This window comes from Myodes glareolus, chromosome 2, assembly GCF_982192425.1.
Source record: "Myodes glareolus chromosome 2, mMyoGla1.1, whole genome shotgun sequence".
In the NCBI taxonomy this organism is placed as follows: domain Eukaryota; kingdom Metazoa; phylum Chordata; class Mammalia; order Rodentia; family Cricetidae; genus Myodes; species Myodes glareolus.
Window position 1 is genome coordinate 44212310 of NC_142027.1, and position 25953 is coordinate 44238262.

At 40.7% G+C, this 25953-nt stretch overlaps 1 protein-coding gene across 3 annotated transcripts in view; it reads left to right on the forward strand.

Moving 5' to 3' along the window:
* Window positions 1–25953, forward strand: part of Polq (DNA polymerase theta) — an 85105-nt gene that overhangs the window by 20435 nt on the left and 38717 nt on the right. For all 3 annotated transcript variants that reach the window (XR_007229580.3, XM_048422437.3, XM_087899943.1), the window contains 6 exons: window positions 3434–3570; window positions 5415–5619; window positions 5812–5954; window positions 14607–14800; window positions 15635–15759; window positions 17434–17677. Coding sequence is in view for 2 of the 3 variants with exons in the window: in XM_048422437.3 (XP_048278394.3) it covers window positions 3434–3570; window positions 5415–5619; window positions 5812–5954; window positions 14607–14800; window positions 15635–15759; window positions 17434–17677 (1048 nt within the window). In the remaining variant the exon portion in view is untranslated. The remainder of the gene's footprint in view (window positions 1–3433; window positions 3571–5414; window positions 5620–5811; window positions 5955–14606; window positions 14801–15634; window positions 15760–17433; window positions 17678–25953) is intronic.

The window sequence follows — 25953 nt, forward strand, 5'->3', positions numbered from 1 at the left end:
AGAAGTTGGGTTCATGGTCTGAGGAGTTACTTGAGGAGCTAAGGTGAGGAGTAGAGCTGATTCTGCAAGGGCTCTGATACTGTGAATCTGCACTGCAGATGTAACAAGAGGAACATGGCCTGTGGGAGAATCTGTTCTGTCATGAGATCCACAGCCAGGATTACCAAGCAGTTCTTGAGCCTTTTTGCGATTAGCTCTCTGTTCTTGAACCAGATCTTGATATTCAACTTCCCCCAAGCCTAACATTTCAGAGAGTTCCATGCATTGCTTTTGGTTCAGGTACATCCACTTATCAAAATGTACTTGCAAGACCAGCTTTTGCTCCTTGGTGAACACTGTGCACTGCTTCTGCTGCCTCCTTGGATCATTGGGAGAAATGTGTCCTTGGAGGGGCTTGAGAATCTTGTGGATATGGTGAACCTGAGCTACGTGTGAAGAACCTTGGGTGACTGGGTTCACTGGTGTGCTCGAGGACTCTTGCATGCCACTCTGATGCACATTGTTCACTCTGATGCACATTGGGACTTCCAATCATTTTTAGACCAGGGGCCAATGGAAAATCCTGGGGAACTTGAGATCCTGGGATCATATGAGAATTTGTATCCATTGTGAGATCTTTATAGATTGGAGAACCTTTCTTTGAGGTTTGAAGTTACCAAGAAATGGTTGTTGCACCTTGCTCAAATTCTTCTCTGAGTTTCTCCTTTGAATTTTTTTTTAAGGTTTTATTGTTTTGTACTACTGGGGATTGAACCCAAGTCCTCACACATGATAGGAGAACACTCCACCACTAAGCTGTGCCCCACCTCCCTGCCTTTGAATTAAAAAAATTACCTTTATGGTATGGGTGTTTTGCCTTACCCTATGTTTGTCTGGTGCCCTCAGAGATTAGAAGAGGGTGTGGATGACTGTGAGCTGCCTGCTTTATTGGTGCTGGAAATGGAACCCAGGTCCTCCGGAAGAGCAACAAGTGCTGCCAACCACTGAGCCATCTCTCTGGAGGTCTGAGATTTGGTATTATGTGTCTTGGTGAGCTCTTTGGGTTATATTAGAGACTTCTGTGCTTCCTATACCTGCTGTCACCCTCTCTCCCTAGATTTGCTTACATTTTTAGCCGTTATTTCTTTATTAGCTTTTTATTCCCTATCTCTTTCACTTTGGCTTCTATTATGCAAAAATGAGTCTTTTGACTACAGTCGTTTAAGTTCGTTTCAGTCGGTCTGGGGGTGCCCTGGTTCTCCGTCTGTCTGAGCTCCGGTTGAGAGTTTGGCCGCTAGGCTTTTCTTCTTTGGAATTTGTCTTTAATTTTATTGTTTCTATTTCTTTGTTAAATTTCTCACTTTGTTTATATCTTATTTTCTAAATTTATTTCATTTTAACATTCTTATACTTCATAGAACATCTTTGAGAGGATTATGTGTAACCTTTATCTGTTCGTTCCTGCTCCCTGTTTCTTTAGGGTTCATCATTGGAATTTTGTTGATTTTCCAATTCTTTGCTGTCTTGTGTCATTGTATCACAAATGTCTAGAGAGACAGCCAGTTCTGGGTTTTCTGGCTTGGCAGGAATAGGCCGGTATTGCTAGTGTAGCTGGGAATCTGAGTGGCACAGCTGGGAATGACTGGGCAGACTGGGCCTACTTTTGTTTCTTGTAGTTAATTACGGTGCTGACTTTAGTCTAATTTTGAGTGCCTGGTCTCCATTGTCAGACCAGATTGGTTGAATTCTGCAATCAGAGTTACTGGTTGATCACTGCAGTCACCTTTAAAATATACCCCAGGGTGGTTTTTTTTGTTGTTGTTGCTGGTGGTTTTTTTTTTTTTTCTTTTTGAGACAGGGTTTCTCTGTGTAACCTTTGGAGCCTGTCCTGGAACTCACTCTGTAGATCAGACTGGTCTTGAACTCACAGAGATCTGCCTGCCTCTGCCTCCTGAGTGTTGGGATTAAAGGTGTGTGCCACCACCACCCAGCACTCTGGTGCTGCCTAATTTTAAATTAACTTGGCTCAAGCTAATCTGAAAGGAGGGAACCTCAATTGAATTCTTTTATAAGATCCAGATGTAAGGCATTTTGTTAATTAGTGATTGATTGTGGAAGGCCTAGCCCATGGTGGTGGTACCTTCCTTGGCCTAGTGGTCCTGGGTTCTTTAAGCAGTCTGACTGAGCAAAACATAAGGAACAAACTAGTAAACATTACCCCTTCATGGGCTCTGCATCAGCTCCTGCCTCCAGGTTCCTGCCCTACATGAGTTCCTGCCCTCCTTCAAAGACAGACTACAATGAGAAAGTGAACCAAATAACCCTTTCCTCCCCAGCTTGCTTTTCGTCATGGTGTTTCATCACAGCAATAGTAACCCTAGCTAAGACAAACTGGTACCAGGATACTGTGGTACTGCTGTGACAGATCTGACCATGTTTGGGGGAAGATTGTGTTTGGAAGTTTGGAGCACAGGAGGAAGAATTTTAGGTGTCAAAGGAGGTCAAGAATACCACAAGAAAACCCACAGAATCAACTAAATAGAGCTCATAGGGCCTCACAGAGATTGCACTGACAATCAGGGAGCCTGCATGGTACTGACCTAGGCACTCTGCACATGTTACACTTGTGTAGCTTGGTCCTCTTGTGGGGCTTCTAACAGTGGGAGCAGGGGTTGTCCCTAATGCTTTGGCTGGCTGTTGGGACTCTTCCTCATACTGGGTTGTCTTGCCCAGCCTTATTACAAGGGAGTTTTACTGCAGCTTGATATGCCTTGTTTGGTTGATACCCATGGGAGGCCTGCCCTTTTCTGAATAGAAACGGAGGAATGGATCGGGGTGAGGTGGGGTTATAGGGGTGGGATAATGTATGGGGGGGAATGGGAAGAGAGAAGGAAGGAGAAACTGCAGTTGTGTGTGCGTGAGAGAGAGAGAGAGAGAGAGAGAGTCCCTAGCAAAAGTCTGTTATAATACCAGGTTGAGGAGAGAGAGAGAGAGAGGAAGAACGAGAACAGTTGGATAGGGAAAGGCTTATATGCTCTATTCTGTGTTAAAGTTCTGTTAGGTGCATGGAGGCTTCATAGAAAAGGGGTGAGGCCTGCTAAAGCTGTTTGGTGTGGGGTCTTACGGTATTTTTGGCAAAGGGCAGGAAAGTGTGGAGAAGTGGTGGGACAGAGGAGCAGCTGTCTTCCTAGGACAGTGTTTATAGAGGACAAGAGCTCTTGTGCTTGCTGCTTCTCTGGCCTTCAGCTAAAAATCATCTAGAAGCTGGGTACCGTATGCTTTCTGGTGACACTTTGATCATCTGTCCAGAGTTCACACCCAGAGCCGTGACTTAGGACTCTGTGACCGACACAACCTCTAGTACCTCCTGTCTCCTCAGTGGGTCAGAACTTGTCCTCAGCAGTGACTTGCGGGAATGGGCTGGAACTCAGAAGACGTGTGGCTTCATTTGTAGGTGAAAGTATCCTAGTTTGTAAGAACTCTGAGAAATCGAAAGGCATCGCTCTGCTTCGAGGATCTCTGGAGCCTGTGCACAGCTGTCTGCAGAGACATGGAGACATCACTGCTAGCATGAAACGAGCTATTCTGGAGGTAGGAGTTCAGGAACCACCATTACTCTTTTATGTCCATTGAAATTTGAGGATGCGAAAATCTGAGTTGAGGGTTTTGTTTTTTTTTTTAAACAGATTGTTGCCTGGCAGTGGTGGCCCATGCCTTTATTCCCAGCAATCAGGAGACAGAGGCAGACAGATCTCTGAGTTTGAGGCAAGCATGATCTACAGATAGAGTTTCAGGACAGCCAGGACAATACAAAGAAACCTTATTTCAAAGACCCCCCCCCCCACACACACAAAAAACACAAACAAAAGCAAAATAAGATTGTTATATTTATAGCCTTCCCAAGTGTGACTCTGTTTCTCACACACACACACACACACACACACACACACACATATATATATATATATATTTTAAAGATTTATTTATTTATGTATACAGGGTTTTGTATGTATGTCTGTATGTATGCTTGCTGGCCAGAAGAGGGCACCAGATCTCATTACAGATGGCTGTGAGCCACCATGTGGTTGCTGGGAATTGAACTCAGGACCTCTGGAAGAGTAGTCAGTGTTCTTAGCCTCTGAGCCATCTCTCCAGCCCTCTCACATATATTTAAATGTAATACATATATACATAGTTCTTCAGGCTCTGTGAATTAAGTTGATAAATAAATTTTGGTACATGTATACATATATATACACATACATTTATATATATGTATATATATATAAATATATATATGAATATGTAGTTTTTTTCTCTCTCTTCTGTTATTTAATTCAGTAGCATCATAGGAATGCAGCTAAGATATAAATTATATAAAGAAATGTAAGGGCAGTTAGGAAATAGTTTGTCCAGGAATTACAGAAATTAGCACAATTTACTAAGTACAGCTTGGGTTGTAGTCATGCATCCAGCAAGTGTGTATCAGCCACTGTTCAAAATTCTTACAGCATTACAATGAATAAGCCAAAAGTAATAACAGCTAAAAATGCTAGAAACATAATATCATATTAAGTTCTAAGAAGTTCCTCAGTGCCTGGCACCTCATCTTTACGTGTACTCTACTTACACGAATATGTAGTTATTTTTGGAGCTTAAAATAGCTTAAAATACTACCATATCAATCTATTTCAAAACAATTATACAACCAAATGAACTATAGTTCTTTTTTATATCTTTTTTTTGTGTGGCATAAGGAATAGAGAATAGAACTCAGGCTATGTGTGTACTCTAGTACTGAGCTGTTAACTGTGGCTCATCTTTTACTTTTGATATATTATTTTTTTAAGTTTAAAGAAAAGATGTCAAAATGAACCATAGTTCTTCTATTCAGATAATAAATATATGTGAACATTAGAATCAAATCAAGTTATAAAAAATTAAGTTTACAGAAGGGCTGGATCTGCGGTGCAGGCTTCTTATTCTAGCATACTGGAGGCTGGGGTATGAGCTTCACAAGTTAGATGCCAGCCAAGGCAATGCACACTGAATACTAACTTCATCTTTTCCTGCCCTGTTGTCCTTCTGAATGGGAAGGATTCAAGAGTAGTATTCTACACGGCCATGTGTTCTAGAGGAAGGAGCAGAGCCTGATCAGACTCGTGGCTGTGAGTCGTTCCCACCTCCTCTATATGTATAACGACTTACCTAAGTTCCTTTTTTTTCTATGAGAAAATGTTATATTTACTTTCCAGGAAAATGCTGTCAGTAGCTATCATCTGTGTTTGTAATGTGTGATGACAAAAGATTTCATAAAGCATCTCTACATAGAGACTGAAGAGACCTAAGAAAATAAAGTCACTTCATTTGCTTGATGTCTAGAGGCTCTACACAGCTTATAAAAATTACAGAACTTTTCAAACATTTTCTCTCAGATAATCGTTGGCGGAGTGGCAAGTACATCACAAGATCTGCAAACTTATGCCTCCTGCACATTCTTGGCCGCCGGCATAAAGGAAGGGAGTCAGGGAAAGCAGAGAAATCAAGATGATGTTCAACTTGGAGCAATTGATGCCTGTGTGACATGGCTGTTAGAAAATGAGTTCATCCAGGTGGCAGAGCCCAGTGATGGGTCGGGAGGTAAACACAAGCTCTCATGTAAAAATGCCCACTCTTTATATTATACTCACTTTTTAGCTTTTGCTCATAAATTTCTACATGTTCGATAAGGTTCTGGTTATTGTTTTGATGAGAGCCAAGAGCGTTAACACGTAGTAGAGAAGGACAGTGCTTTCTTTTGTTTTAACCTTTGCTCCTGTTTTCTCCACTCAGGAAAGGTGTATCACCCAACTCATCTTGGATCGGCTACTCTCTCTTCCTCACTTTCTCCAACTGATACCCTAGATATTTTTGCTGACCTCCAAAGAGCAATGAAAGGCTTTGTTTTAGAGAATGACCTTCATATCGTCTACCTGGTAAGTTCTATCTAAAAACAAAACTACTTACCTCTTATTGACAGGATCTCACTGGGTAGCCAAGGCTAGCCTGGATGTTTAATTCTCTCACTTCTAGCCACTGAATATTGAGATGTGTGCCAGGCTTACAGGAGGAATTTTACAAGTGCCTTCATTGCTTTTCTTGACGCTCTGACAAATTACCCTGACAAAAGAACTGAAGGAAGGAGGCCTTCATTTGGCCTCACAGTTTGAGGGTGCAGTTCATCATGATAGGGCAGAAATGGAAGGAAGAAAGCTTAGGCACCCAGGCCCATTGCATCATAGGTAGTAACCAGAGAGAAATGAGTGTTGGAGCTCTGCCCCTTTCTTCTTGTATTAGGTCAGTCTAGTCTAGATAATCCCTCACAGGCATGCCCAGTGGCTTGTCCCATTTGTGATTCCTCATCCTGTGGAGTTGACGGTACTATCATAGAAAGTTGTTTACATTAGATCATCCTCTACAGTTATAATAACCATTTTGATATGAATCGAATAGTTTAGTATCATATTCTTTAGCAAGAACTTAATCAGAAAAAAGTTTGTCACTGAAAAGCAGATGTGTGTACTTTGATGAGTAAATGAAGGGAGAGAATAACATTGAAATTTTCCTTAGAATGAGGTCTTACCAGGAAATGCCTTCAGTAAAATAACTGTAGAGGTTATTTTTTTCCTTTTGCAAACATATATGTAATTCATGGATTATATCAGGTCCAATGTTCTATGCCTTCTAATATGAGTGGAAATAATATTAAAGCAGGTCTTATCAATCATCTGCCATGGCCTTAACACTGTCCCACATATCAAATAGCAGGCATGAGTGTGAGCTCCTGATCCAGACTATTGCCTTCAGCATCCAGTAACCAACTTCAGATAGGAAACCCCTGCTCAGCTTGACATCCCCACTGCCTTCCTGTTCTCTGGTAACTACTAGTCAACTGTATTCTGGCCTCTGCTTCTTGCAGGTCATATAATGCTTTTTAAGTAAGTCAAGAGAAGAGTGAGGAAATATGCAGTTGTTATTGTTGTAATTATTAATTATTTTCAGTGCTGAGGATGGAGCCAAAGGCTTTGTGAATTCTGGGTAAATACTCTTCCTCAGAGCTAAATTCTCTAGCCCCAATTATTTTTAATATGTACTCATGAAGTGACCTCTATTAGCTTTGTTTTTTAAGGTGTAGTCAGAATATTTGAGTTCTATCCCATTCCTTTCTCTCCCTTCCTACTTGTCTCCCTCCCAGGCTGGCCTGCAGCTTACCATGTGGTCCAGTCTGACCTCAAAGTCACACGCTGCCCCATTTAGCTTGGCTGCTGGACTTACAGGTGTGCACCAGCACGTACCTGAGCAGCCTGCTTTCTTTCAACCTAAAGAACTTGTCTTAGGTTTAAAGACATATTTGCTAACATTTTCTGACTATGTTTGTCTAGGAATGTCTCTGTTATCTCTAGTTTTGAAAGATACCTTTCCGTTATTCTTAGTTGACAGCATTTTGACTTTTCGTTCAAATACTTTGTGCCCTTCTCATCACGTTCTGCTGTTATTGGGTTTCTGTTGTGTAAGGTGACTTGATTTTCTGTCAGTTCTTTCCTTCCGTTGCTGTGATAAAACACTTAGCAAAGCAGCTTGAGGAGGAGAGGGCTGATTTGGCTCACACTCTTAGGACACAGTCTGCCGCTGAGTAAGTCAGGGCCGGAGCTTGAAGTAGAGACCATGGAGGAATGCTGCTTGCTGAGGCAATGAGGCCGGCTCATGGTTTGCTGGTTTTCTATCCCTGCCTCGGGATGGTGCTGCCCATAGTGCATTGAGTCCCCCCTGATTAATTAATAATGGAGGTGATCCCCCATAGACATGTCCATAGACCAAACTGATAAAGGAAACACTCTCTTGGGACTTTTTAAAGATGATTTAGGCAGTGTCAAGTTGGTAGTTAGTTGCTAACTAGGACACTGTCTTGGCTGTTTTCAAAATTCTCTCTCACTCAGTTTGTGACATTATTAGGATGCATATTGATTAAGAGCCCTACATTTGTCCTTACTTGCAGTTCATGAAATCTCTTTGGATATGCAGGCTAATGTTTTTCACCAGTTTTGGGGTGCTTGCCAAGGATGATGTGGTATACACACACCTACAGTCTCATCCCTTGGGATGCAGATGCATCTCTCTGAGTTTGAGTCTAGTGTGATTTATATATTGAGGTCAGTCAAAGTTATGTAGTGAGACCTTTTCTAAAAATGAAAACAAAATAAATAATAAAATAATTTTAAAAATTAGCAAAATTGGGATGCTGTCACATTTCTATTGCTATTATAAGACACTATGACCAAGTCAACTTATAAAAGAAAGGATTTAATTTGGGGCTTATAATTTCAGAGGGATAGACTTCATATGGCCAGTTAGTGACACATTTCCTCTAGCAAGGAACACAACTTCTAATCCTTCCCAAATAGTTTTACCAAATGGGGATCAAATATTTAAATATGTGATCCTATCAGGACCATTTTCATTCAAACCACATTCCACTCCCTGGTCCCCATTAGCTTGTAACCAAATAGTAATGCAAAATGCGTTCAGTCCAATTTAAAAACTCTCCATAGTTTTTCATGGTCTCAACACAGTTTAAAAGCTCCAAGTCCAAAGTCTCTTCTGACACTCATGACCATCTCTCACTGAATCTTCTGTAAAATTAAAAAAAGCAAATAACATTATTCAAACATACATTATCCTTTCAAAGGGGTAGAATGGGGGCATAGTGAGGAAATACTGAACCAAAGCAAGACTGAAACCCACCAGGGAAAGCTTCAAATTCTGTAGGTCTGTGTCTGGTGTCAGAGGCTTAGATGACTCTTCCCTTCCAGCTTTGCTGCCTGCAGCACACTTCTTTCTCCTGGGCTGGTTTCACTGTCTGTCTGCAGCCCTCCTTGGCAGATATCTCATGGCTTTGACATCTTCAGTGTCTTGGGGTTTCCTGAACAATTCTGGCTTCACTTTCACTGCTTTATATAATGACCTTTCAGGACCTCCATGCAGGGACTCCCTGCCACACACCAGGCCTCAGCAGCTTAAGTCCTTAACAACAGAGTAAGATTCTACAACCCCACATCCAGCTATCCATCATGACTTTAAAGCCAGTGTGAGCGACACTATCAACTTGGAGTGAATCTGGCACCCTTGAATCACATGTGTTACTTTTAAGTGTAGAAAATTCCCTAAGTCTTGCTTTTTACAGGTTGGAAGCTTAGTTGGGTAGGGCCCTGCCTGAGGCTATGGCTCCCTTTATTCTATTTTGGAGCAGGCCTTTCTTGAATCTCATTTATTTTCCCACAAGGCTTGGCTCTGATATTAAATTTCTTGGTGTTCTTTTTTGCTTCAAACTATGCATTCTGTATTTCTTTTTGTCCTGATTGCTCTTTTTCATTGTAGACTCACATAAGAGTTATTGCTAATAACCACAGGACAGAGTCAATATTAGGTTGTCTTGAAATCTCTACTGTCAAGGAAATAAATATACTACTTTTCAATTTAGCCTCAGGCAGATTCTTAGGACAAGGACAGAAAATGGCCACAGAGTTAACCTGAATATCACAGGAATGTTCTATAGCCAAGTTGCTAACATTGTTCCACTTTAAAACCTCTTGAGCTGGGCCTCTGTTCTCCACATTGCTCTCAGCACTACTGTTTTCCAAATTCTTACTGCTTAGAGTGCTCAGCTGTTTTCCTAATCCACAGTCCCAAAGTCTTCCAAAAACTATCTGGTCAGGTCTGCCACAATAATACCCCAATTCCTGGTACCAGCCTCTGTCTTAGTTACTTTGCTATTGCTGTGGTAAAATACCATGACTAAGTCTAATTAGGGACTTACTGTTTAAAAGGTTGGTACCCATGGTGGTAGAGCAGAGGCATGGCATCAGGAAGTTGAGAGTTCAGGTAGAAAGAGAGAGAGAGAGAGAGAGAGAGAGAGAGAGAGAGAGAGAGAGAGAGAACACAAGCAAGAATGCACATTGGGAATGGCATAAGTCTTTTGTTTCTAACCCTCAGTGACACACCTCCTCCAAGGCTACACTAAATCCTTTCCAGTTTCACTAACTGGGTATCAACTTTTGAAACATATGAGCCTATGGGGGCTATGCTCATTCAAACCACCACAGATGCTTTTAGCCGTAATTTTTTTCAGATATTTTTTCTGTTATTTTCTCCTGGATTCATTGTGTATATGTTGATACATTTAATTTTTACGATATTTCTCTGAAACTTTCCCATTTTTCCACTCCTCTTTTTGAGGCTGAATAATCTCTACCAATATGTCTTCATGTTTGTAGTTTCCCCTCCTTAAGCCATCTTGGATTTACTGTTGAGCTCTGTAATTTTATTGTGTTTTATTTAACACCAGAATTAACCTTTGAATCTTACTTAATAATGTTTGTTGACAGAGATTTCTGTCCCACCCAGTCCCACAGCTGTTGAGTCCCAAAGAAACACATAGAGGCCTACATTAATTATAAACTGGTTGGCCTATTATCTCAGTCTTCTTATTAACTAACTCTTACATCTTACATTAACCCATAATTCTTGTCTTTGTTAGCCATGTGGCTTAGTACCTTTATCAGTGAGGTGTTCTCATCTTGCTTCCTTTAAATCTGGGTGATGACTGCAGACTAAGCTCTTCCTCTTCCCAGAATTCTCCTAGTCTGGTCACCCTGCCTATAATTCCTGCCTGGCTACTGTTCAGTCAGCATTTTATTAAACCAGTACAGGTAACAAATCTTTACAGGGTACAAGACCATTGTCCCACAGTTCTCCCCCCCCCCCTTTTCTTTCAAAATAAGAACTCTGAATCTAATCTCCTTTGTTTAGCTTTTGTCCCAACCATTATCCATAACAACCTGTAACCAACACTCTAAACAAAGACAAACATCCATAATCTATGTTTTTTTGGAATGTGGGAGTAGTTTTCTAGGCTACTTCCTGCTGATAATCTTAGGGAACCTCAAGAAAATTTAAGTTTATGGTCAAGTCCTGACTAGAATATTCTGTGAGGCTTGATCATCTCAACCAGCAGTCTTGAAGCTGTTTTGAATGTAGAACTCAGAGGAAACTCTGAAATGTTGAATCATCTGGGCCGTCCCCTCCTATTGGAGATTTTTCAGGGAGTCTTTCTGGATCAAATCTGACTTTTCTTAACCCAGAATGAATCAACAACCTCTCATTTCCTCTTCTCCAAAAGTAACATATCTTTTGACTGTAATTTTGAAGTCAAGGCAATTTAAAAATATTTATGTTGATTAATCAGCAACATTTATATTTAAATGTCTTTTAGCAGCTGTTGCTTCTTCCTCAGTCAACACAATGACATACAGTATCCAGAGTCTCTGTGTATTTTCATCTTTACATGGTTTTATTTTAAACTCAATTTCTATTATTTTTATCTTTAATTTTTGGTTTTTTGAAACTCACTCTGTAGACCAGACTGTCCTTGAACTCCCAGAGATCCATCTGCCTCTTCCTCCCAATTGCTCAGATTAAAGGTGTGTGCCTTCACACCCAACTACTTTCTTTCTCTATTTTTTTAAGGACTTTATCATATTTTTTCTCTCCTAAGCCTACATATATTTTTAAACACACTGTAAACCGTTTAGAGGTTTCTTTTCATCTGAATCTATCTTTACTTTTTATCTCTCTTTTTCTGACCACATGAATCTTTAATTTGCTAAGCAATATGGCTAGTATTAAAGCCGTGGCTTTGATGGCTGTATCCACCCCGTTCATTAACTTTCTGAGAGTCTAGCTTCATGGTAGAGGTATTGGCAGGAGCCATGTTTATTGCCACAATTCTGTGGAGTTTCAGGGTCCCTGCCACCACTAGGAAGCATGCTGTCAGCTATTCAAAAACACCATTTAAGTGTTTGGTGGCAGGGCCTCTTAGAAGAGCTACAAGGTTTTTGCATCTAAAGCTGAGTCAGGAAGCCTCTCCTAAATGAGATGCATTTGCCTCTAGCAAACAGAGTCTACCCGAGAAAATGCTGCTACCAATAAAACCATGCTTAACTCTGTTTCTTTTTTGTGTCTAGAATTACTTCCCAAGCTCTCTCAGGTTTTATGTGGATGAAGTTGTCCACGTTGGCGATATTTGTTGACAGAAGTTTCTATCCTGCCCGTCCTGCAGCTGTTCAGTCCCAAAGAAACACACAGAGGCCTACATTAGTTATAAACTGGTTGGCCTATTAGCTCAGGCTTCTTATTAACTAACTCTTACATTAACCCATAATTCTTGTCTGTATTAGCCACGTGGCTTGGTACCTTTTATCAGTGATGCGTTCTCATCTTGCTTCTTCTGCGTCTGGGTGATGACTGCAGACTGAGCCCTTCTTTTTCCCAGAATTCTCCTAGTCTGATTACCCCGTCTATATACTTCCTGTCTGGCTATTGGCCAATCAGTGTTATATTAAATGAATACAAGTGACAAATCTTTACGGGGTATAAGACCGTTGTCCCACAGTAAATGTCCTCTTCATTTATGTCCTGTTACATGGAGAGCGGGTCTCTTTGTTCTGACTGCCTGGCTAGCTTACACCTGAAATAATAACACAGAAACTGTATTCATTACAACACTGCTTGGCTATTAGCTCTAGCCTTCTATTGGCTAACTCTCATATCTTGATTTAATCCCTTTCTATTAATCTGTGTTCAACACAAGGTCGTGGCTTACCGGGAAAGATTCAGCATGTCTGACTGGGCGTCACCATGGCGACTCTCTCACTCTGATTTTTTCCTCCCAGAATTCAGTTCTGTCTTCTCAGCCTACCTAAGTTCTGCCCTATCAGGCCAAACAGTTTCTTTATTGATTAACCAATGCAAACAACACATAAACAGAAGGACCTCCTACATTAATGTCCTTTTCTTGCTAAAACGGTGTCATGCTTTATTCTTTTATAAACAGAGACTGCTCTTTCATTCCCGGCCACCCAGACCCGAATCATCACACAGAAACTATATTAATTACAACACTGTTTGACCAATATTTTAGCCATATTTTCTAGCTAGCTCTTATATCTTAAATTAACCATTTTCTGTTAATCTGTATATCGCTACCACAAGGCTGTGGCCTACCAGTAAGATTTCAGCGTTCCAGCACCTTTCTCCTTTGGTAGCTACATGGCATCTCTCCAGCTGTGCCTACTTGCTCTATATATCTCTGTTCAGGTTTTTCTCCTGGCTTTGCTCTGTCAAACTGTTGGCTGAAACAGCTTTATTTATTAGCTAATGGTAATAAAGCATATTAACAGCATGCAAAAGGGAATCCCACATCACTCCCAGCCTCCCTTCACCTCTTTTTTGTCCTTCTCTTCTCCCTCTTTGCTCTTTCTTAGGCAGAGTTCTTTTTTATTGGGAGCATGGTCAGCTCTGTTCTGGGGAGCCACTTCCCAAATAACCACTCAGAGACTTACTATTAACTATAAATGCTCAGCTGATACTTCAGGCTTATTACCAGCTCTTACACTTTAATTAACCCATTTTTAATTAATCTATGTGCTGCCTTGAGACTTTACCTCTCCTGCATGTCCTGCTTCCTTTCCATCTGGCTGGCGACTCCTCTGACTCTGCCCTTCTTTTTCCCAGCATTCTTGCTGGCCCCAAAATACTGTCTAGCCATTGACCAGTCAGCTTTTTATTATTAACAATGGGAAAAATACTTATTTACAGTGTACAAAGGTTATTCAACAGCACTCTCTTTTCTTCTTTACCTCTTCCTTCAGCTCCCCCATTTCTTCCTTCTTTTCTTCTTAAATGTCTTTTTTTTTTTTAAGCCAGGCTACTTTCAAACTTTCTATGTGTACTACTAATAGGCTGGCCTGGAACTTACCAAATTGGTCTAAGACTTTGTATCCTGGTGCCTTGGCTACACAACTGCTGGTATTACAGACACTCGCCCTTTTATTTCTTTAAGCATTTTTTAATCCTTTTGTATACATTTATGATGTTTTGTCTTTATACATTTATACCATTTTTGTCTTTGAGGTCTTTTTGTGTTCTAACATCTGGACACTTTTAAATGTGTTCTTTTGCTTACATTCCTCTCCATGCTTAGGGCACTTGTCTCTTTCTTGTTTGTCTCATAGCTTTCTTGTTGAATCCTGGACCTGTAAAGAAATGTATCAGCTGTGACTGCTGACTCTCCCCACACCGCCCCCCTTATCTCTTCTTTTCATTTTATTGATTCATTCTTGAATACATGAAATAGGTAAGATAATACTTTGAGTCAGTCCTAATTAGGTTGAAAATGTCAATGATTAAAGACTTGGATTCCATAAAATCCAGTTTGTATGGTTAGTAGTTGGTCCCCCCACCCCTGCCACTTTCTCTGGCTTTCTCTTTTTCTCTGTCTGTGCTTGTTCTTTCAACAAGTTTCTTTTGAATAAATGTTTTCCTATAAATGAGTTATCATCACAGATGTTTTCTGTATCCTGAGGCCTTTGTCTTTACTATGCAGTTTACATTTATAATTTTGTTACTTATGCAGTGTAATGAATCTGTTTGTTTTTGTCCAGTGCTAAGGCTTGAACCCATGATCTTGCACATGCCAGGCAAGTGTTTGGCCACCAAGCTCCCACAGCTAAAATGATGCTTCTTCTCCTTAGGTTACACCTGTGTTTGAAGACTGGACTGGGATTGATTGGTATCGATTTTTCTGCCTATGGGAAAAATTGCCAACTTCTATGAGAAGGGTGGCAGAACTGGTTGGAGTTGAAGAAGGCTTCTTGGCTCGCTGTGTGAAAGGAAAAGTAATAGCCAGAACTGAGAGACAGCATCGGCAAATGGCCATCCATAAAAGGTGGGGAGCAGTGCTGGGCTTAGGTCCATATACAGTTTTCTGGGTCACTCTCATCGTCAACAGTGTGGAAACATTTTGGCTGACTATAGTAAATTTTAAAATTTCTCCTGTTTATTTAATTTACTGACAGTTAATTTTTCTTGCCCCTTGACATTTAGTCATTATGGAGGTTTTTAAAGTCAACTTCCTTTTCTTGAGTGGGAACTTCCATCTGTAGTGATTTTATTGGAATTGTGCTTTGTAGCACCTTTAGAAGTAGCCTCTTACCACCTGGAAGGTGTTAGGATTCACATGGGGGAAACTGTGTGACAGGCTATGCTTTAAAACACAGGAAAATTACTTGTGTGTGTGATTTACAACACAGTGAAGTGCAAATTTATAAGGATCTCTGTGCATGGATTATTTGTGCCAATTTTTTGTTTCAGATCAAATCTGGATTTTATAATTAGATACTGTCATTTGACCGAAATTCTTTTCATCTTATACCCATGTATTAAATCGTTTAGACTTTTTTGCTGCCTCATTTCTTAAACCAAGTATTATTTCTGGAAATCAGTTACTAATATTGCAGTGTGGGAACTTTTTGCTATATTGGATTAGTTCTTAGCTGTGGCTAAGGTGTGTGAAATAACTGTGGTCATCTTTGCCCACCAGTCCTCTTCCTGTTGTCCTCCTGTGGTGGTAGGGGATGGGGTGGGCAGTTGGCGGTGGGGTAAGGGATGGGGGATGAGAGTGAACTCTCTGCTACCTCTTTGGTCTGTACTTGGTTTGCAGTATATGTTACTTCAGAGTAGCTATAAGTGATCTCTTACACCAGTCTTGATTTATTTTTAGGTTTTTCACAAGTCTTGTGTTATTGGATTTAATCAGTGAAATTCCCTTAAAGGAAATTAATCAGAAATATGGATGTAATCGTGGACAGATTCAGTCTTTACAGCAGTCAGCTGCTGTTTATGCAGGTCAGTTAGATGAAGTGTGTCACTTTATCTAAGATTCTATCATTAAGGTTGTTAAGATTCTTTTCTTTTCTTTTGTTTTCTTTTCTTTTCAAGAAAAAAGAAGCAGGGTCTCATTGGTAGCTCTGGCTGGCCTGGAGCTCCCTATGTAGACCAGACTGTCCTGAAATACAGTGACCGACCTGCTTCTACTCTCTGAGTACTAGAGTTAAAGGTGTGTGTCACCATGCTTGGTTTAGATTACTTTCCTAAAAGCTTCTGTTTATGTAATCCCCTCTGAAATTGCTGCATTCATACCGAGTTCTCGGTGTTCTCATCAGATTTCACGCTGGTGCCTCCAGATACAGTAGCGGTCTCTAGACAGCCGTGTCAGGCCTGGTCTCACCCCGTCCCCCTTCTGTTCCTTAGTCACTTGCTGACGGTACATCTTTCTCTGGCACTTCCCTCTTCACGGGGAGAAGCAAAGTTCTCAGTGGAATCCCTTTCCTCTTAGTTCTGATTAATAATAGATTTTGAGAAAGAGACTGTAGATGAAGAGAGTTTTGTAGACCTGACTGTTCTAACTATCATGCCTTAGGAAACACTCAAGTTACACAAACAGGTAGATCCTGGCTCTGATTTACTAATTTGTTAGCCCTTTGGAAGGAAACCCAGGACTACTAAAAGGTTTGTGTTTTTATTTGTAAGAACTTCCTTGTGAATGCATGCATAGGGGAATGTTTTATAAAAGATGTGGGCGGAGGGTAGGGTGAAGGGAAGGACTCATTGCTCAAGTGCCTGGCCTCAGAGGTCAGTGTTCTTGTGGAGCAGTGATTTCGTCCATGGCTGCTACTGGGCTGTTGTGATCTCTTTATTTTAAGAGGAAGAAGCCTCTCTTTGAAGAAAATAGTGGGAATCTCATTCTGCAGTTCTCTCAACATTTGAATTTTTAAATCATTGGCCCAGGAATGAGTCCTTTACCTGTTTTGTTAGAGTTCTCTTTTCCTTAAGAAAAGAAAAAAGAACTAAGAGAGATAGTGAGAGAAATGGACTAGAATAGGGACTTTTGTTCTCTGTGTGTGTGTGCTGTGCCCCAGTATCCACATGTTAAGTTCAGAATTAGGAACAAATGAGATGGGCTTTGAGGGAGGGCTTGTTATACCAGCATGAGGTCCAGAATTAGATCCCCACAACCTCACACAAAGCGGGGGACAGCAGTGCATGTCTATAATCCAGTGCTGGAAGGCAGAGGTCCTAGGGGCTTAGTAGCTAATTAGCCCAGGCAGTTGGTGAGCCCAAAGTTTAGTGAGAGACCCTGCCTCAAAAAATGAAGTGGAGAGTGAGAGAAGATGCCTGATAGTGATCTCTTGCCTCTAATTGTGCACACACAGGACACACAGGTAAAATGCATGCACATAAAATAAAACTTGAGAGAACAGATGGGATGACATCTAATGTGCTTACTTTGTTCTTTATGAGCTACCTAGGACTTCTGATATTTGTCTGCTCCGTTAACTTGTCCCTTGGCCTTGTTAAACCATACATTCTGCAGAAAAAGCAAAGTCGAACCAAATACATGTGCACACACATGTACATACACACATATGTATCTATACATGTTCACATGTTTATATATACATTCTTGGAAAATTAGTCTAAAAGCAATTTTTAATTCAGCAAACATTCTGGCTGTTCCAGGAATGATTACAGTGTTTTCCAACCGTCTGGGCTGGCACAACATGGAACTACTGCTTTCCCAGTTTCAGAAGCGGCTTACGTTTGGCATCCAGAGAGAACTGTGTGACCTCATCCGGGTATCCTTACTGAATGCTCAGAGAGCAAGGTTCCTGTATGCCTCTGGCTTTCTCACCGTAGCAGACCTTGCCAGAGCTGATGTTGCGGAGGTGGCGGTGGCTCTGAAGAATGCTCTGCCTTTCAAAAGGTAACAAAGTCTGTGTCCATCCTAGGGCTTTTAGATGGCAGCTCATCAACCCTAGGGCACACTCACTGTGTCAGAAAATGTGGCTGCCCTTTTCTCTTGGAGGGTTACTTTACGTTTTCTGCGCATGCACTGTGTGATTGGAAAGGCGTTTGTGGACTGCTGGTGAATCTTCCCGTGGGCTGAGTCTGAGTATGGCACCAGGCGCTCTCTCCGCTGTGGGAAATCTGGAGTTAGTTCTCCGGCGCTCAAGTATTCAGTACGCGCCTTTAAATGTTCTTCGGAACACTAGACCCTCAGTGAAGTTTGTGAGGGGAGGAATCCTTGATGTGTATGTGTGTGTGTGTGGTGGGGGGCTAACAACCCATTAGACTTGACTAGCATATAATCAAGGAATAACTTAATTACTTTCTGTTTGAACACATTCCAAAACAAAAAGATCAGGCAGACTTACAGCTCTTTACTTTCAGTTACTAACACTTTTATTTTGAGGAACATTAATAATGTATTTTAAATCCAAAAACCCATGCCATTTCTAGTTCATCTTCCCTTCTACTCATGTTAGGCCTAACTTTTGGACTGAAGCTTTTAACAAGCATGGGAAGGGTTGGGGTGTGACCTTTCACAAGCCTCTTGGCTTTATGTGTCTCCTGTGCTTATTTTTTAGTAATTTAAGGTTTGGGGTGGGATGACATTTAAAGGGCCAGAAAGTTGTTTTGAGTGGTATTTGTTTCCGTAGCTGTTAGGTGTTGAATGTAGGCCTGTGTCCACATTATGCGTCTTTCTTTCAAGGGACATTTTCATGATATTTCAGGGTGCATGGCTTCTTATTGCATCCTTACTAATTAATCCTGAAAAAAATTATTAAGCTTTCTGTGCCCAAAGCAGTGGTTTAAGAAGGCTTCCTAGTGATTGTAGTGGTTTGAATGAGAAATGACCCCCATAGGCTCACGCATTTGAATACTTGGTCATCAGGGAGTGGTGCTGTATGAAAAGGATTAGGAGGTGGCCTTGTTGGAGGAAGTGTGTTCCTGGGGTTTGGCTTTGAGGTTCTAAAGGCCTGTGCCAGGCCCTGTCTGTCTGTCTGTCTGTCTGTCTCTCTCTCCCCATACAGACCAGTATATAAAGCTCTTAGCTTTTGCTCCAGTGCCATGTGTATCACCGTGCGCCCCCCCATGATAATAATGGACTAAACTAAAACTGTGCGCAAGCCCTAATTAAATTTTTCCCGTGTGAGGGTTGCTGTGGTCATGGTGTTTCTTTACAGTCATAGAACAGGGACTAAGACAGTGATGTAATGAGCCAGGTTTCTGGTTTCAGTGCATGGCTCTTTTAGGAGTTAATGTCGTCTAGAAGGAAACCTCTGAGTTGGTGATGGGTGCAGGTGCTGTAGCGCCTTAGCTGTGCTAGTCTCTCATATAATTGTTTAACCAGTGCTCAGTTGTCACTGTCTATATAGTGCATAGGAGTCTGTCCCAACTGTCTTTCTTCTCAACCCACAGGGTTTAGTGTGTGAGTTTGCAATGCATCATGTTTTTAAGGAATACGTATGGGTTGTTATAGAAATTTATAGCCTTTTTTTTATTGCATTAGGGCATTACACAGAGTTGTGTTTACTTTAAGTAATTTAGGGGTATATTTTCAAGCCTTTTAGGAATGTAGTTTATATTTGTAAACCAATATACTTTAATTTTCCCTGATAATGTCATATCAGCAAGGGCTTTGATTGCTCTTGTGATTTGAGTTATTGCATAGATGTGGTGCTTACAGGAGTGACTTTCAATCCACTGCATTGCCACTGTGGTTAGTGAGCTGACCAGCTGATAGTCCTCATTGCTGTCACCTTTAGCAGTCCTCTCTAGTTCTTCAGTTAACTAAGTGTTAAATTACATTTTGATAGATCTTACTATACAATAACACAGCTGTTCTTGACATTGTGATTGTCCCACCTTAGCCACCCTAATGCTAGGGTTTCTAATATGTACAAGCACACCTGCCCACTTCAGTTCTATAGCTGGGACAAGTTCTGAAGTAGATGTTATAGATTGAGTATCTTCAGCTCAAAGGGTAAAAGCCCAAGTTCTGTCTGAAAACTAGGTCTGTCTTAGAATTAGTGTCTCATCTCTTTGGGATGCACTTCTGGCTGACTACTTTACCTAGAATAAGCCTTCTATTTTCACAGACTCTTTGGAGATAAATATCTATGCCCAAGACATGTGCTAGTAGTTTCCGAGGTGAAGAAGATCAGGTGTAGACAGGCATGGTGATGATATACTACAGATGACCCGTAAGTCTTCAGGGATTCGTCTGAAAGCAGTAAACATTAAAAAAAAAAAATCAGTGGAAAGTTCTTGCTCATTGTTTGTAAGCACATCTTGAGGCTTCCTTCTCCGTTGTGGTTGGTTGGTTAACGCTGCTACGATTGTGTCTGTTCTGAGAGTCTAGAACCTTAATTCTTTGAAATTATTGCAATCAATAACAAAAGTAATCAATACCATACTTTGTGCAGTGTATTGAGGATTAAATTACTCTCCTGGAACATTTTTTCTTTTAAGATATATTCCTTTAATAATTATTAAATATGGCTGGCAGTGGTGGCGCACACCTTTAATCCCAGCGCTTGGCAGGCAGAGGCAGGCGGATCTCTGTGAGTTCAAGCCCGACCTGGTCTACAGGGACAGGCTCCAAAGCTACAGAGAAACCCTGTCTCGAAAAACAAAACAAAAAAATTATTAAATATGTATTTTATCACATAAATGTAATATAAATATGCTTATGTTATGGAAAGGCTATGTTGAGATAATTAACATAAATATTATCTAACATGCTTACTATTTTTTTTGTGTGTGTGTAGTAAGAATATTTCTAGTCTACCCTCTTAGCGATTTTTAAGAACCTAACACCATGTTATACAATATACTAAGCTATTCTTAGCAAATGCCGAAGATGGATTTAATCATAGGAAAAATTATAAGCATAGAGTGGAAGATAATATACAAAATAATTGCACAGTACTTTTCAGAAATATTACAGTTGTGAAAAACAGACTAAGGAGGCACTTCTAATTCAGCAGACTGGGGAATCAAGCAACTAGATGCATTACTTGATTCTAGTGGACCAATTGGTGAAAACTGGAATGCACTAGCTATTGACTTGTAAAAATACTAGTTTGGGCATAGAAACTGTGTATTTGTGCCTGATCTTCCTTTCCTTTTAATAATTAATACATTAAAAGCCAGAAAACCCACTGGCGTTCAGATTGCCTCCAGTTTGTTAGCAATGTCCACAGTCTGCAATGAATTACTCTTTTCGCTGTATAAGAATTTTCATATTATTGGGAATAATTCAGTGGGGTGGGTTCCTAGACATGCGTGGTATTTCAGAAGGTAAATGCATAAACTTTCTTAGGTACTTAGAACTGCCCTCAGGAGGGTCAATCCAGGATGCATCTTCTCCATCAGTCTACTGAGAAGGCCAGTTTCCACACCCCTCACCAGAAGAAACAATGCATTGTTTGTCATTGTATCTCCTCATGGTTTACTTTGCAGTCGTGTAAATGCGAGTCATCCTGAATATCTTTTGTATGCTTCAGGGTCAATTTTAGATCTTTGTGACTTATTTGAGTAGGTCTTACTCTTAGATTCCTATGGTTCTTTGTTTTTCCTTCTTAAAAATACTTTTTAGAAAATTTCAGTTTTGAATCTTCTACATGATGTGTATGTTCCAAATGTTTTCTCACAATTTATCATTTTGTTTATTTTTTGTTTGTTTGACAATCAAAAGCTTGGTTTTTTATGCATGTGTGTATGGTGTATGTGTATGTACAAGAGTATGCACAGGTGCCCATGGCCATGTGTGTTCAGGCTAGAGGAGGATTCAGGTGTTCTTCTCCGCCGTCCTGCTTCTTCGTCCCTTGCATAGTCTCTCACTGAACCTGTATTACTGTTTCTCACCAACAGCCATAGTAATCCTCCTGTCTCAGCCCCTCCTGCTCACCTTCCTTTAGACTTTTACGTATCTACCTGTCTAGAGACTCTAGTTCCTGTCTTGTTTGTTCTGGAGACTTCATTATGTCAGCATGTAAGAGTGTATGGTCTGCCACAAGCAGACCAGTGAGGCCTGTTAGATTTATGATTTGTACAGACCAGGCATATTTGGGATTATAAGGTCTAATGGCTGAAATATATTCGTGTGTTCATTAGGTTCTTTCTTACCCTACTTTAGACTCACAGGCATGGTTTTCATTTAGTTAGCTGTTATTAGGATACTTCTTTTTGACTCAGTTTATTCTCTGTAGTTTTGCCTCACAAGCATTCATAACTGCCTTGTGTATGTGCAGTTGTGGTTTTGAGCATTAATTGTACCCTTTATCACACTTAAGCTCTTTTGACTCATATTTTCCCTGGTCCTGGATAGGTCTCATTGCTGCCTTCTTGTTTCTGCCTTCATCTTTAGCCTTTGAGTCCCTTTGTGGACCACTCTTTGTAGCAGTTGAATTTTGCATCTGAACCATACATCTTTTTTCTTTGGATAGATGATTCAGTCCTATTTGTATTATGTAGCTATGACTGGTAAGTTTGCTCTTTTATTTGATGGATATTTATGACATTTGCCACATTTCTTTCTCTCTGAGTTATCTCTGCTTTGCTGTTCCAATTTTAAATTTAGAAAGTTGTGGTAAATTGTGTTTGTAGAAAGTTGTGATAAATTGTGTTTGTAGAAAGTTCTGTAAATTGTGTTTGTAGAAAGTTGTGATAAATTGTATTTGTATTCTGCATGATCTGGCTTTTGAAGATTTTTGGTGGTGTAACCTGCATCTTCATGTGCTGAAGTTCTGACGTAGTCTCATTGCTGAGGTAGTCCTAGGCATCTCTTAACTGGGTGAGCTCGTCTCTACCGAGATTCCTGAGGAGTGCTCTGCTTACAAAAGTTACTGTCTGATTGAAACCGCCCTTCTCTGCCCTGGAGTGTTTGAAGTGTGGTGTAGCTAATATAAAATCTTTGGCCGTGTAGTACTCCATGGGTGTAAATGTACCACATTTTCCTTATCTATTCTTTGATTGAGGGGCATTTAGGTTGTTTCTAGGTTCTTTGACAAACAATGCTGCTATAAACATAGTTGATCACATGTCCTTGTGATATGATTGAGCATCCTTTGGCTATATACCCAGAAGTGGTATTGCTGGGTCTTGAGGAAGTTTGTTTCCTAATTTTCTGAGAAAAAGTCATACTGACATCCAAAGGGGCTGTACAGCTTAAACTCCCATCAGCAATGCAAGAGTGTTCTCTTTACCCCACAACCTCTCGAGCATAAGTTGTCATCAGTGTTTTTAATCCAGAAAGACAATTATCATATATACTCAATCGTAAGTAGTTTTTAAACACAAAGCAAAGAAAACCAGCCTATAAATCACAACCCCAGAGAACCTAGACAATAATGAAGACCCTAAGAGAGACATACATGGATATAATCTACATGGAAAGTAGAAAAAGACAAGATCTCCTGAGTGAATTGGGAGCTTGGGGACCATGGAGAGGATTGAAGGGGAGGGGAGAGGAAGGGCAGGGAGCAGAGAAAAATGTATTGCTCAATAAAATCAATAAAAAAATCTTCAGCCTACTTAGCCCTACAGACACAACCTTCTTACGTTGTCCAGGCTGTCCTTGAACTTGAGATCTGCCTCATCCTACTGAACTCTGGGAGAAGACACCACAACTAGCTTCTATGTTTCATTTAATTTAAGTTTTTTTTTTTTAACTCCTCCTTTCTTACTTTGCGTTATGTGTTATCATGGGAAGTTTGATGGTAGCCAGAGTCCTTTATCTTGTGAATCATTTCATCTTTTTATAGTCGGGCTTGGTGTTTTTCTATGTCTTTGAAGTTTAATAGCTTTGTTATCTATTTTCTGTAATGAATAACTTTAAAAAATGGTTTCAGAATAGCTTTAAATACTTATATTGATATTATTGTATCTGCAAGAAATGGATATAGAAATCTCTTGGTGGTTCTGGTTTGGGGTTTCTCATGAGGTTTCAGCTAAGTTTTTGACTGGACCTTAATCACCCAGAGACTTGACTGGGCTTTCCACCCATATGACTCATGTGCATCCTGGCAGCCTGCTGCTTGACGCACACATCATAGGACCACTCCATAAGATTTCTTGCCACAGTTTGCCTCCCTGGCATGAACGATGCAAGAGATAGCGAAATGCAAGCTGTGATAGTTCCTAAACCTGCCATTGGCTTACATTTGTTTTACCCTGGGGGATGCTTTGTTCCCTGTTACTTCCTGTGCTTGGAAGCAGGAGTCTCAGCCATCATAACTTTACTTATTTTTGCTGCTTCCTGCCCTCCTAGCATTCAGTTACATAACTGTTTGACCTTTTGGAGTCCAAACCATTGTCTTCCAGAGGAGCTCATTCTCTAGTTTTCTTTCCCCGTGATGAGCAGTAGCTCAATTCTTTGTTAATTGTTTATGTTCAATACACCACCACTCGTACCCAAGAGAATGAAGCCAGGTGCCAGGTCTGGCTGCATCCATTTTACTCACTGAACCATCTTGCCAGCCCCAGTGTCTCAGACTTGTAACAAGTTATCTGGAATGTGCCCACATTGGCATAACTTAGGTAGTGGTTGTCAGCCTTCCTAATGCTGTGACCCTTTAATACAGTTCATCATGTTGTGGTGACCCCCAACCATGACTGTAATTTTGCTTCTGTTAAGAATTGTAATGTGAATATCTGATATGCAGGATATCTCACAGGTTGAGAACTGGTGACTTAGAGCAAGATATGAGGCATGAATATAAAGAATTGGGTTTATTTTTCATTTCTAGACATTTTCCCTTCTGAATTCAGCAACCTCCAGGTTCTTCCATGGCACTGGTTAGATCCTACCCTTCAAGGAAATTTGTGAAAACCCACTCACTGCCATTTCTTCCTTCTAAGTCTCATCTCCTCTCAGGATTTTCTTTTTTTGTTCCTTTCAGACATTTTGTTCACAGTTTATATTGTAAGAGGATTTATTTTCAATAAAAATCCTGGCTCTCACTTTTTAATAAAGATAGATTTATGTATTTAATACATATGGGTTTTGGGGGAGGGAGGTTGTTTGTTCTTCCTGGCCACCCGGCTAGCTTAGACCTGAAATAATCACATAGAAACTGTATTAATTAAATCACTGTTGGCCCGTTAGCTCCAGCTAATTATTGACTAAACTCTTACCTATTAATTTAACCCATTTCTATTAATTGGTATATCACCACGAGGTTGTGGCCTACCAGCAAAGTTTTAGCATGTCTGTCTCCGGTGGTGACTCCATGGCATCTCTCTAACTCCACCTTTCTCCTCCCCTGCTATAGGCCAAGCCAGTTCTTTATTCATTAATCAATAAAAGCAACACTTAGACAGAAAGAGCTCCATATGGGTATTTTGCTTACATGTTTGTGTACCACATTCATGTAGTGCCCACAGAGGTCAGAAAAGTGTGTTGGATCCCCTGGAATTGGAATTACAGATTGTGAGCTTCCATGTGGGTGCTGGGACTTGAGCCTGGGTACTCTGAAAGAGCAGCTATACTTACTCTTTATTATTATTATTATTTTTTTAAAGAAAACAAACTATCTTTTTCATTACACATACCAATCCAATTCTTACTCCCTCCCCTCTCCCTCCACCTACCCCTGCCATCTCCCATCCACTTCACAGAGAGGGCAAGGCACACTGCCCTGGGGAAGGTCCAAGGCCCTCTCCACTCTATCCAGGCTGAGCAAGGTCCCCATCCAAAGAGAATAGGTTTTCCCAAAGCCAATACAAGCAGTAGGGACAAATCCTGGTGCCTCTGCCAGTGACCCTCAGTCTTCCCCAGCCATGCAAATGTCAACCACATTCAGAGGGACTAGTTTGGTCCTATGCTTGTTCTTTCCCAGTCCATCTGGAGTTGGTGAACTCCCATTAACAGCTTCGATTGACTGTTTCAGTGGGTGTGCCCATCATGGTCTTGACCTCTTTGCTCATATTCTTACTCCTCCTACCTCTCAACTGGACTTTGAGAGCTCAGTCCAGTGGTCCAATGTAGGTCTCTGCCTTCGTTTCCATCTGTTGTTGGATGAAGGTTCTATGGTGACATTTAAGATAATCATCAGTCTGACTACAGGGCAAGGCCAGTTCTAACACCTTCTCTATTGCTTAGGGTCTTAGCTGGGGTTATACTTGTGGATTCTTAGGAAATTTTCTAGAGCCAGGTTTCTTGCTAATTCCACAATGGCTCCCTCACTCAAG